The sequence below is a fragment of the Microtus pennsylvanicus genome, chromosome 1, assembly GCF_037038515.1.
Source record: "Microtus pennsylvanicus isolate mMicPen1 chromosome 1, mMicPen1.hap1, whole genome shotgun sequence".
NCBI classification, from domain to species: Eukaryota; Metazoa; Chordata; class Mammalia; order Rodentia; family Cricetidae; genus Microtus; species Microtus pennsylvanicus.
In genome coordinates, this window is record NC_134579.1 from 125,079,686 (window position 1) to 125,091,984 (window position 12,299).

The following is a 12,299-nucleotide window of genomic DNA, read 5'->3' on the forward strand; positions in this document are numbered from 1 at the left end:
CATTCCCACTCTGCACCCTAAGTCTGGAAATCCTGAGTCAGAGCTGGAATGGGCCATGGAGAGTTTTCCTGCCCGCTTCCAAGGGCCTCAGAGCCTCCTGACTTCCCTCAGGGAATGTGGTGGGGAGATGGGAAAGACCTCAGCTGGACGTTCTGGGGAAGCGCTCCTGGAAGCCCCTCGGTCTGTCAGTCTGTCTGAGTCTGCCCAGGGGACCTGAGGTCAGGAGGAAGCAAGCTGGGAGTGTGAGGAGGGTGGGACTGCGTGTGGCCGGCATAGACCCGCCCTACACTGTCCCCACCCCAAGCTCTCTTAATGAAATCAAGCTGGTCCTCCAGCCCAGTGGGGAGGAGGAAAGAGGAGGGCCTGGAGGCCGAGGCGGGCAGGCACCAGCCAGAGCAGCTGGCGGCAGACAGCAGACTGTCTGGCTCTAGTGGGCCAGGCTCCTCTACCTGGCAGGCCTTCCTTCACCGGAAGCCGGTAAGTCCCAGCCTGCCGCTATGGAAGTCTGAGATGGGCTGGAGTTTGGAGCTGCAGACTCCTAGAGAACTTTGCCTGAATTCCTGAATGTGGGGAGAACAATCTGAGCATGTGTTTGAGGCTGTGAGTACCCTGTGGTAAACTGTGTGTGCATGGGTGCTGGGGTCACCAGAACTGTGCATGTGTGTCCTGGGAATGTCAGGGTGTCATTTCCAAGGCCACGGGGCTGCTGGTGGGAACTTGTCTCGCGTGCGGCTGTAGGCTGTGCCTGGGATGTCCGATACCACCCATTAGTGTGTGTGTGAGAGAGCTGGAGGCTGTGGGAGCTTGCTGGAGTGTCTCGGAGCTGTGTTGTGGGCTCTGACTGTTGCTCCGACGCTGCTGCTGGCAGTGCGAGTGTGTAAGCTTGTGTGTGGGCTCCGAGACTTCAGCCTTCCTCTGGGCCGCTTTTCAAGGGGTCGCTGTCCTTGGCAGCCCCAGGGAAATGGGCTTGGATATAATGCTTCTTCCAGAACCCCCTCCCCCAAGTCTAATTGAAGCCAGGTTTCCATGGCCTGCCTCTCCATCCCTGGCCCCCACTTTCTGGGTGGGGGTGGAACAGAGGCTCTGGCTAGGCAGTCTCAGATCCTGGGGTACCCAGTCCTTAGGGGTAAACTTCCTCATCTGCCTATTCTAACCATCTCGATTTCAAGCAGCAGCTCCTAAGAGAGAGGGTCCTGGAGTGTCCGCTGCATCCCCTTGCTGACACATATGTGCCAGGCACTTCTGTGACCTGTCCCCATCGCACAGATGTGGAAGCTGGAGCTCTGGGAGTGGACGCATCCAGCCCCAGACTCAGCTGCTCTGAGCCACCTCTCCAAAGGGCTCTGCTGGGCAATGAGTTTCCTCTGGGCTGGAAACAGGTTTACCGGCCTGAGATCCTGAGTCTTGTTTAGGATGGATCCAGGAGGCCGGGTAGGCCCTGTCCTCCCAGAAGGCAGCCAAAGTTGCCTGACATGTCTAGCGGTCATCTCAGGCCTCTTCAGGTCAGTTTCTTCCACTCCACAGAGAGGAAACTGAGGCCCAGAGAGTTTAGAGGAACCACTCAGGGTCACATGGCCATCTCCGGCAAGATTTGGCTAGTTCTTTGCAGGGCTGAGTCCCCACACTTGGCTGCCTTTCTTGGGAGAGCCTTGAGGAACTGAGGAAGGTTGGGGGCTCCGGGAGTTAGGGTCTTCCTTTTTTGAGGTGGGAGCAGTTTCTGCTCTCTCTGGATCCCTTTGGCTGATCTGGGGTGCCAGCAGGAGGCCAGTGTTCTCTTGTCGGGGCATTGCTGTCTACACACGTGTGTCCATGCACACATGTATGCATGTGTGTCCTGCTCTCCTGTTGGGGCTGTTGGGGGCCAGAGCAAGTGAGGACAGCCATGGGTCTGCTGAGGGGAAAATGCTGGCTTATCCTGCCTGGCGCATTCCGTTCCTGAATTCCAGCTTTTCTGTGGGATCAAGCCTGTCCCATCACCTCTAGAATGTTCTCTCACACAGTCCCAGCAGCTCTCTGAGTCTCAGCCTGGAGTCACCCACTGCTGCCCCTTTGAAGATAGGGAAAGTAAGGCAGATTTAGACATGATGGCGGCCAGGTTGATGAAGCCGGCCCAGTGACTTTCCGGCTGATGTATCAGGACAGTCAGTTTGCCTGGGGACTTCTGTGGTGCTCAGGCACTGTAGTCACGGTGGCCTGTCCTTCTGGAGCAACAGTCCTCACTTGCCACAACCGTATTATTAGACAGCGTCTTTTTTTAAAAAAATATTTATTTATTTACTTATTACGTATACAACATTCTGTTTGTGTGTATGCCTGCAGGCCAGAAGAGGGCAACAGACCTTATTACAGATGGTGTCGTGAGCCACCATGTGGTTGCTGGGAATTGAACTCAGGACCTTTGGAAGAGCAGGCAATGCTCTTAACAACTGAGCCATCTCTCCAGCCCCCATTAGACAGCGTCTTAATATGTAGCCCAGGATGTTTTTAAATTTGCCATGCTGTCTCCCAAGTACTGACCCAGTGTTGGGGTATAGATCAGCGGCAGAGCCCTTGCCCACTTGCAAAGGGCCCTTGGTTCAGTCCTCAGCACCACCCCAGAAGGGGGATGGTGTAGAAAGGGGAGCAGGTCAGTAAAATGCTTGTCAAAAAAAAATGAGTTGAAGCCCAATGCCCAGATAAAAAGGTAGGCATAGTGATGTGCACCCCAAATCTCAGCCTTGGAAAGGTGGAGACAGGGGCCAGCCTAGCCAACTTGGTGACACCTCGTTCTCAGAGAGAAACTCCTGGGCATAATGCTGCAGATTGTCGTCTGGCCTCCACATGCATGCACACGCAATCACATACATGCACACCCTAAGAGAATAACACATTCCTGGCAGAGGACTCAAAACCTAGCCCGGTCACGCATCATCTGTATGTCCTTGGCCATGTCACCACCTACTCTGAACCTGAATGTATCCGTTGTAGGCATGGACCTTGGAAGAGGACTGATAGAAACTATAAGAGTTAAACAATAAAAGCAAACAGCGTAACTATTCCCCACAGCCTTGTGGTGTTGTCAGCCACCCAGAGCTGACTGAAAAGACAAGAGGCTGAGAGGGGCTCCATGCAATGACTTGATTTGGGCTCTTTTGGGTGGGGGTGGGGACACCCTGATGCCAGTTTCCTGTGATACCCAGGGCTCAGTGCACATAACTGGAAGACTTCAGGCCACTGGGACAGTCACTAAATGACCAGCCTCCTGAGTCCTTGCCACACAAGGGGCAGGTAATGCCACCTGTCTCATCAAGCAGGAGCATGGCCATGGTGCATCTCAGGAACTTGCTGTGTGGTCTGTTGCCTGCTCTGGGCCTCTGCCTCTATCTCCCCATCTCAGTCCTCCAAGGGAGACCCCCTGAGACAGGGCCCTGAAACTTTCTCTGTCTTAGACTCCTAGCCCTAGCCAGCCAGGGGACCAGAGCGCTCCGCCGGGCTAGCAACAGTCTGAACCCCAGCTCTCATTCTCCTGACTGCGAGAGTTAGTGTAAACTTGGGCAATGAGGAATTTATTAATTAGCCTGGCTGTCTGGGCCAGATGGGGCCTGGGCGGTTCATGCCAGGAGCAGCCTTCCAGGGGGGGAGGGAAGCATCTGGTTCCCATTTAGTGGCCACGGTGGGGAGGGGCCGCGGCACTAGAGAGGAGTTGCAGTGCTAGCTAGCTTTGTCTCCCCAGGAACTGTGGTTCCCCTGGAACCTCTTACTTTTTTGGAGGCTCACAGAGGAGTCCAGGCCTCTGAGGATTGGGGGGCCGGGAATACAAATGCCCTGATCCCCTTCCTGGTAGCCAGGCTTCCTCCATGTGTGAGGGTGCACATGTATGTGATGTGTGTGTGTGTGTGTGTGTGTGTACCTGGTAGCTTCAAAGCCTAGAATCTTCTGGAAAAGAAAGTGAGTTGAATGAAAAAGCCTATGCTAGAGCTACCAAGGTCCTAGGGTAATGGGGTCCTGGGGACACTTCCTGTGCAGAGGTGTCCCTCAGACATCTGATCTCCCACCCCACCTCCATCTGCCAGAGTCCTCAGGACATTGCTTCCTTTATGCCTGACAGCTCTTCCTGGATAAGTCACGTGATCCCCTGAGCCTCAGTTTCCCCTGAGCCTTGTCTTTTGCCAACTGGAAATGGGCACAATCATAGCCCCTTCTCCCACTGGGGAGCTCTCAGGCTTCCATGACAAATTTCTTTTCTTTCTTTCTTTTTTTTTTTTCCAAGACAGGGTTTCTCTATATAACATTTATGGCTGTCCTGGAATTCACTCTGTAGACCAGGCTGGCCTTGAACTCACAGAGGTCCTCCTGCCTCTGCCTCCCAAGTGCTAGAACTAAAGGCATGCATCACCACCGCCCTACCAATGACAAATTTCCATTTGTGCTAGGAGATGGCCCAGGTGGTGACTCTGGAAGACCTGAGTCGTATCTCTAGCACCCATGTCAAAAGCCAGCATGGTGGCACATGCCTGTGATACCCACGGTAGGGATGGGGACACAGAAGGATTCTTGGAGCCTGCCTATCCTAATACATGAGCACTAGGTTTCAGTAAGAGGCACTAAAGTGGAGGGTGCTGAGGGAAAAGACGACGAGGTCATCTTTTGGCTTTGCACCCATCTTCAACTGGTGTCCCATGTCCAGTAAACCATGAGAGCGTAAGCTGGTATGTGAACCCAGTCACATGGGTGCAGAAGCATCTACTGGGCACTTAGTGTATACGCGGGTGCAAGACAGAGGATGCCAAGGTGAGCAAGATGTCCTCAGGAGCATCAGAAGGAAGCAGGGCAGGTGGTGTTCCATGTACAACAGCCTGGGAGTGTGTTCACATTGCTGCATGGTGAGGGGTTCAGCTAAGTGACTGCTGGACCGTGTTCTGGGCTCTGTTGTCCTTGGGAGTCAGCGAGCTACTCCTGAGACCTGAGACCCTGGAGGCACAGGAGACTTGGCCTAATTTCTCCCTTACCGCTTCTCTGCAGGTTCTGACGTTAACATGGACTCCAGCCTCCTCTTGTCTCTGCTGCTACTTCTGAGGCCTGTGCCTGTAGTGGCCTACTCTGTGTCCCTCCCAGCCACCTTCCTGGAGGATGTGGGGGGCAGTGGAGAAGCTGAGGGTTCCTCAGCCTCTTCCCCCAGCCTGCCGCCACCCAGGACTCCAACCTTCAGCCCCACATCAGGGAGACCCCAGCCCACAGCTCTGGAGGGCCCTGTGCCCCCCACTAACCTCCTGGATGGGATCATGGACTTCTTCCGCCAGTACGTGATGCTCATTGCGGTGGTGGGCTCTCTGGCCTTCCTGCTCATGTTCATTGTCTGCGCCGCGCTCATCACCCGCCAGAAGCACAAGGCCACAGCCTATTACCCATCCTCCTTCCCCGAGAAGAAGTATGTGAACCAGAGTGACCGGGCTGGGGGGCCCCCTGCCTTCAGTGAGGTCCCTGACAGGGCACCTGACAGCCGGCAGGAAGAGGCCCTGGGCTCCTCCCAGCAGCTCCAGGCTGACATTCTGGCCGCTACCCAGAACCTCCGGTCTCCAGCCAGAGTGGTGTCAGGCAGTGGGGAGGGAACAAAGCTGGTGAAGGCTGAGGTGCCCAGCAGCCAGGAGGAGGTCCAAGAAGCCCCAGTGTGCGGGGCCACCACAGAGAAGCTGGGGGTCTCAGAAGAGTCAGGCTCGGCAGAGGCTATAGGGGCTTCTAAAGCCAGTGACGGTCAAGGGGGACAGGAAGGGTCTTTCTCGGCAGCAGAGGAATCCCAGGGACCAGCCGGGCCCCCTGAAAGTTCCTGTGCTTGCGGCAGCGTCTCCCCCAGTGTCTAACCGGCCCCAGAACTGCTGAGTCTGGCTGTCGGGTCCTCGAGGATCACCTCCTTGGTCAAGAAAAGCCTTCTGCTTTGACTGCTTCTTGACAACCCTCCTTGACCATTACTGACCAATCCTGACCCTGAATGGGCAGAGCTGATGACCTCTGATGCACCCGAGGAAGCACCTGGCCAAGTTCCAGCGCCTTTAATGCCTCTTGCCCTCCTGGGGGCTTCACCCTAAAGCACCACTTCTCTACAAGAGGAATGACAGACACACCCCAGATGGAGCTGCATCGAGGCAGCGCCCAAAAGGAGCCACACAGCAGAAGAGGAAGAGGCCAGAGGCCCCTGGTGAGGCAGCAAACACTGTCGGTTCCATCTGGCTGGGACGACAAGCAGGGCTGCTGGATTTGAACGCGTCAAGTGAATGGCCTTGTCATGGACCTTAGCTGCCTTTGCGCCACAGGGGAAAAACAAAGTACAGCCTGTGTCCAGTTGCGCCAGGAACTGTTGCGGGTTGCCTTCTCATCTCTCCATCCCCAGAATGTCGGCGTCACTTTTCCTCTGCTCAGTGGACTTGATTAGTTAGGAAGCTCCTTGCAAGGACCCCCGCCTCATCACAGAGTTCCCCTAAGCACTCCGTGGATCCGCAAACTCAAAGTCACGTGAGCTGAGGATCCGCTGTGCCCTCTCTGAGCTGATGCACCTACTCTAAGGGTTCCTATTGGTCTGGCTTCGCTTCTCTTTCCCCCATGCGTTAGTATTAGGGCAGTGACGATGGCTGTAAAGTCCAGCCTCACAACACCCACTCTGGGAAATACCATTCTCGGTTTCCTCTGGAGCACCCCATTGGACGATTCTGGTTCAGAGCTGGAATGTGAGATGCAGGGAGTCCAGTTCTCTCAAGTGTCAATCAACCCTGATTTGAGAGTGGGCAACTCATCTTGCTATTGATGCCTGGATGAGGGGGATGAGCAGAGCTCTCCTCTGCCGGGGCCCTGAAGCAACCGGGAAGCCAAGGGACATTTGGGACAGTGTTGCTCTGGATTCTGACACCCAGCCTGGAGTAGGGGCTTGGCCCATTCTTTGCTCACACAGTGGTCTGGCAGCCTGAGCCCACACCATTCCTCAGTCCTCGACAGTGTGGAGGTTTTGTCCAGTTGGGGGCTTTGGGGGGTTCCCCACACCTCCAGTTCAGGACTCCTCAGCTCTTCAGGTGTGGAGATATAACACATAATAAACCTTGATCTGGCTCAAGTCTCTGGACTGTCCATGGCTGCAGTCAGGGGTGTTCATGGGCTGTAGGAAGCATAAGGGGAGGGCATCAGCCAGGTCCAAGAGCTGAGGATGGGGGTGGCAAAGAGAAAGATGGGTGCCCGCAGGTGTCAGGGCCCACAGACCTGAGGATCCCTGGAGGTAGTGTGTCAAACACACGACACACTGCTGCCTGGGTCTGCTGTGGGGCCACACCACAGCCACTTCCTCTTTGCACTGTGGGACAGGGCAGTGGTGAGGGCACAGCTGCCCATTCTCCGTAGGTGGGGTGAGTGTTAACGGGGCCTCAGGGACAATGACACCCACCCAGCCTTCAACTCCCCCAGTTCTAGCTTCTTTCTTCCTTTTGATGGTGAGTTCCTGTGTTGGTAAGCTCCTACTTGGGCCCAGGAACTGCTTTCTGGAATCCAGATGTGGCAGGATTTGGGAACACGTGCCAGGTTCCCAGGATGGTAGTGGCAGGGAGGCTGTCTCCTACAGCCCTGATCCTTCAAGGATCCCACGTCCAGTCTGAAAGGCCCATGCTTAGGCTTCTGGGAACACAATGGCCTCTGTGTTGTGCGGTTGGGAAGGACCCTCCTCAGCCCAGCCCAGCTTCCTCCGTGAACTGCAGCAGAGCTGTGTCTGTTCACTTAAACACCTCCCATTCTAGTGTGCTGTGTGGCTCTGGCCAAGTGCCTCAGTTTCTCTGGGTGCTGGGCTCTCTCCTTGCTGCTGAGTTCTGACTGTGGCCGGAAGTACAGAAGCTGCCTGGGGTCATGCCAAGACAACACTGGAAAGCAGTTCTCGGTGCAGCGCCTCCCACTAGTTCCAGGAGAACTCTCCAAAGAATACGGGGCACATGGCCTTAATGGTGGTATTCTCTGATCCCGGAGGGGGAGGGGTAAAGGAGGCAGCCCGAGAGCCTCCAGTGCTGTTCCTCACGTCACGACTCTCTCCCACCCTCCTGTACTGCACACCATGCTAACTCCCCCTCAGCCTTCAGCTCCTGGCCTAAACCCTATCCTGCCCCTTCCACACCTCCGGGGCTCAGCGATGGCAGTAGCCCCTGATGAACCCAGGTACCGGCCTACTCTGAGGACCTTGAAGTGAGCACTGGTATAACTTCCACAACCCAAAGAAGGAAGTGGGGCCCGCAGTGGTGCAATCAGTTAGTTGCCCAGGTTACGCAGCCAGGGGTTCAGCTCAGTGGACAGGATCCTGAGTGTTCTGTGAAGGATGGTGGAGGGAGGGAGGAGTGACGAATGGATGGGTAGGCAAGTGAATTTCTCCACCTCTGCAGGGATCTACCCAGAAGGGCTCTTTAGTGAACACACCCAGGAATCCATAGAGGGAGATCTTGAGTTGTAGGCTGAAACCACAAGGGATAGAACCGGACTTGAAGGTCAAGGGAGACAGCCACAGCGTCCCCCAGGGGAACCAAGGTCTGAACAGGCCATCCTTTTATAACTTGGCCATCTGCCTGCAGCCAGGCCTGCTCCACTGTGTGTGCATGTGTGTGATGCGGTCGTGTGTGTGAGTATGTGCTTGTGAGTGTATGCATGCATGCACACATGCTGTGCGTGTGCAGGTGAGTGTACGTATGTGTGTCTGTGTGTATGTGGTCATGTGTGTGTGTGCTTATGAGTGGGTACGTGCATGCGCACATGCTTGTGTGTGTGCAGGTGAGTGCATATATGTGTGTGTGCATGTGTATGTGCTTGTGTGTGTGTGTGTGGTGCTGGTGCCCCATGCTGGGGGAGGGGCTGAAGAGCCACAGAAAGAAGCAGGCACTTCTCCTTCCTCACCCTGGGGGTAAGCCCCAGGGACAGGGCTGGGTCACACTCAGGTGAGAACAGAGGTAAGCAAAATGTGGCCCTTTACAAAACTTTTTTTATCCCAGTCATAGTGGTTTAATGTCAGCTCCATTGTCAGTCATGTGACCTCGGGCACACCCCACCTCTCTGGGTAGCTGTTGCTGTGTGAAGAGGGGTGTTTCTATCCCAGGGTTGGGGCTGAGGTGTAGGTCAGTGTCAGGAGTGAGTCCCCTAGCTCTGCTTCTGCAGAAAAGGATGAAACAAAGCTCACTGAGAGCTGCACCAGCCCAACTCCCAGCCTCTTCCAGATGCGAGGTACAAAGTCCAAGAGAAGAGAGTGTGGGGCTCGCTCCATCTCCACCTCAGGGCTGCTCCGGCACTCCGCCTGGTGCTGCGGGCACAGTTGGCGCTCTGCACCCTCCTGTGTGAGGAGGAGGAAGACAGACACCAGGACCCACATAACCGCATCTCACCCTCACCAGAGACCAGCAGCTCAGAGAGGGCAGCACTTGCTGGCAGTCACACAGCCCTGCAGAACTGCATTCGAACCCAGGGCTGACTGCAGCTTGGGCAGGAGTTCTCAGAACTGGGAGGGCTGACTGCCTTATTTTATAGCATTCATTTTATTTTATTTTAAAATGTGATTTACTTTATTTTGGCAGGATTTTGCTATGTGGTCCAGGCTGGCCTTGAATTCCTGCCTCATCATTGGGTGTTAGGATTGCAGGAATGGGCCACAGCTGGCTAGAACACGTCAGTGGTAAGGTCAAAGCCAGCTGGTGTGGGGAAATACACAGGAGTGCCATTTCTTCCATCTCCTCTTCTGCCTTCCTCCCCTAGGTGCTGGCCGCTGACGTTGGGGGGAAGGGGGCAGCCTCTGGTCTCATCATGGCTCCTCTCTCTGTCCTTTGTGTTTCTGGGTCTCTGAGAGAACGCAGGCAGCCTCCCGCCCCCCTCCCCATGGCTATTTAGCAAGCACCTACCACTAGGGACACGCGTTTGCAGAGTGAGGCTGCGTGGCGGCAATGGGCACTGTCGGCTGCTGATTGTCAAAGCCTCTGCACAGCGCCTGACCCCTGACCTCCACGGGCATGTTCATGACTTTACTGAGGTGTAACTAACCCATGGGTTAGTTAGTGTGCCTGGAAGCACAACCTGGTGAGGACACACATGTCCTCACGAAACTGTCACCACAGACCAGATCGTGAACACACCTGTCATCCACAAACCCTTTTCTCCCGTCAACCCTTCCCTTCCTGACAGCCCAGGTTAGCCTCAAGCTCACTACATAGCTGAGGATGGCCTTGAACCCCTGATCCTCCTGAGTACCTTGACGACAGGACCCACACCTGACTTTCCAGACATTACTCTGGACTCCTCCAAGATCCCTCCTACTCCACTTCCTGTGCCTCCTTCTCATCCAGCCCCCACACTCCCCTCCAGGACCCCAAGCCTCAGAACTAACTCCATCCCTTTTGGTGTCTGGATGTTTATATAGCTGGACTTGTATGGTGTCTGTTCTTTTGGCCGGCTTCTCCTCCTCACAGAGATATGTTGGATGTTTCTGTCAGTGTGATGCGGCGGCATTCACCGTCTCCCTCCATCGCGCCGACGTGCCAGGCTGTGTCCATCCAACCATGTGCTGCTGGGCAGCTCACTTGTTTCCAGTGTGAAGTTACCTGAAGGAAAGCTTGTGTTGTCTCCTCCCAGCCTTCCCAGTGCATGGCGGGAAGAACGGAGACTCATAAACTGATCATCACTTCTAGATGGGATGAAAAGGGCATCTTACCAGTGTTACTGGAAAGACGGGCAAAGACGGGCTAGGGCCTGTGAGAGAGCTTGCTGCTAAGCCTGGAGATCTGGGTTAATCCTGAGACCCTCATGGTGGAAGGAGAGGACTGACTCCTACACACAGGCTGTCCTCGGACCTCCACACAGGCGCACCATGGTCTATTCAAACATACATGCACAGAGAGACACAAACAGACACAAAAGTGGAGGGGGATAAGTTGGGATAAAGGGGATAAGTTCAGTAGGAGCGGAGGGGATGAGAGGAGGTAGTGTGGTTTGGAGGGGTGAGAGGAGGTGGTGGGGTGTGTAGGGGTGAGAGGAGGTGGTGGGGTGTGTAGGGGTGAGAGGAGGTGGTGGGGTGTGTAGAGGTGAGAGGAGGTGGGGGTGTGTGTAGGGGCGAGGGGGTGAGGATGGTAGAAGTGTACTATGTACAAGTATGAAATTGTCTAGAGAGATTAACTACTAAAAGCTCACGTTTCCGTATCTGCCTAGTCCAAGTGTTCGTGTGGCTCTAGTGATGCCCATGTGAAGGCAGCGTGCTTCCTGAACGTTCTTACTGCGCCTTCTTCCAGCACAGAAAGTAATGTGCTGAATTACTCTACAGCACCGCGAAACCCATCCCTAGGGTCTGAACGAAAGAGGAAGATGAGACTTAGAGAGATCAAGTCCAAGATCATGTGGCCACATGGAGCTTTGAACACGGGATGATGGTGAGGATGTGGGGCAGACATGACTTTAGGGAGCCTCTAGTTTAGTGGGGATCAGAAGTGTGGCTGGTCCTTACTGTTGCCCACAGGACTTGGAGTCACCTGGGAGACACACCTGTGGGCCCCCCCTGTGAGGGTTTCCAGAGAAGTTTAAGCGAGTAAGACCCACCCCGAAGACAGCACATCTTGTGGACCATGGTCTCGGGTGGAGCGAGAAGGGCGGCTGAGGGCCAGCATTCATCTCTCCACTTCCTGACAGAGTGGCGTGAGCTGCCTCAGTGCCACCACAGAGCCATCCGGGCAATGAGTGACTGCATCCTTCAAACTGTGAGCAGGCGAAAGCCTTCCTTAAGCTGCATTTGCTGGGCATTCTGTCACGTGAACTGACCACAAGAGCCGGGGGCTGGAGCGACGGTTCAGAGTGCTCTTGGGACTGGGTTTGTCTCCCAGCACCCACCTGGGGGCCCATATCCATCTGTAGCTCCAGTTCCAGGAGATTCAGTGTGCTCTTCTGGTCCACAAGGGCTCCTGCACGCATGGGTGCACATAATCTCAGCCACACACATATACAGTGTGTAAATAAATACCTATTTTCTTTCTTTTTTTTGTAATTTTTTTAAAGGCAGGATTGAATTATGTAGTGTTGGTTGCCCTAGATTCAATATGTAGACCAGCATAGCCTCAGACTCACAGAAATTCACAAATCCTTGCCTCCCAAATGCTGGGGTTAAAAGTGTGTGCTATCATATCTAACTAATAAATACATTTTAAAAAGAATCACCTGAACTGGGTGGTGGTGGTGCATACCTTTAATTCCAGCACTCAGGAGGCAGAGGCAGGTGGATCTCTTGAGAGTCTGAGGTCAGCCTGATCTACAAGAGCAAGGTCCAGCACAGGCTTGATAGCTAC

The 12,299-nt window shown here is 54.7% G+C and overlaps 1 protein-coding gene across 1 annotated transcript; it reads left to right on the forward strand.

Annotated features, from left to right (window-relative positions):
* Window positions 1-341: 341 nt before the first annotated feature.
* Tmem119 (transmembrane protein 119) lies at window positions 342-7,078 on the forward strand. The gene is made up of 2 exons (XM_075983160.1): window positions 342-477; window positions 5,002-7,078. The coding sequence occupies exon 2, from the start codon at window positions 5,016-5,018 to the stop codon at window positions 5,835-5,837; it is 822 nt and encodes a 273-aa protein (XP_075839275.1). The 5' UTR covers window positions 342-477; window positions 5,002-5,015; the 3' UTR covers window positions 5,838-7,078.
* Window positions 7,079-12,299: the final 5,221 nt, after the last annotated feature.

Coding starts and splice junctions, on each gene's coding strand:
- Tmem119 (XM_075983160.1), top strand. CDS start 5,016: ATGGACTCCAGCCTCCTCTTGTCTCTGCTGCTACTTCTGAGGCCTGTG.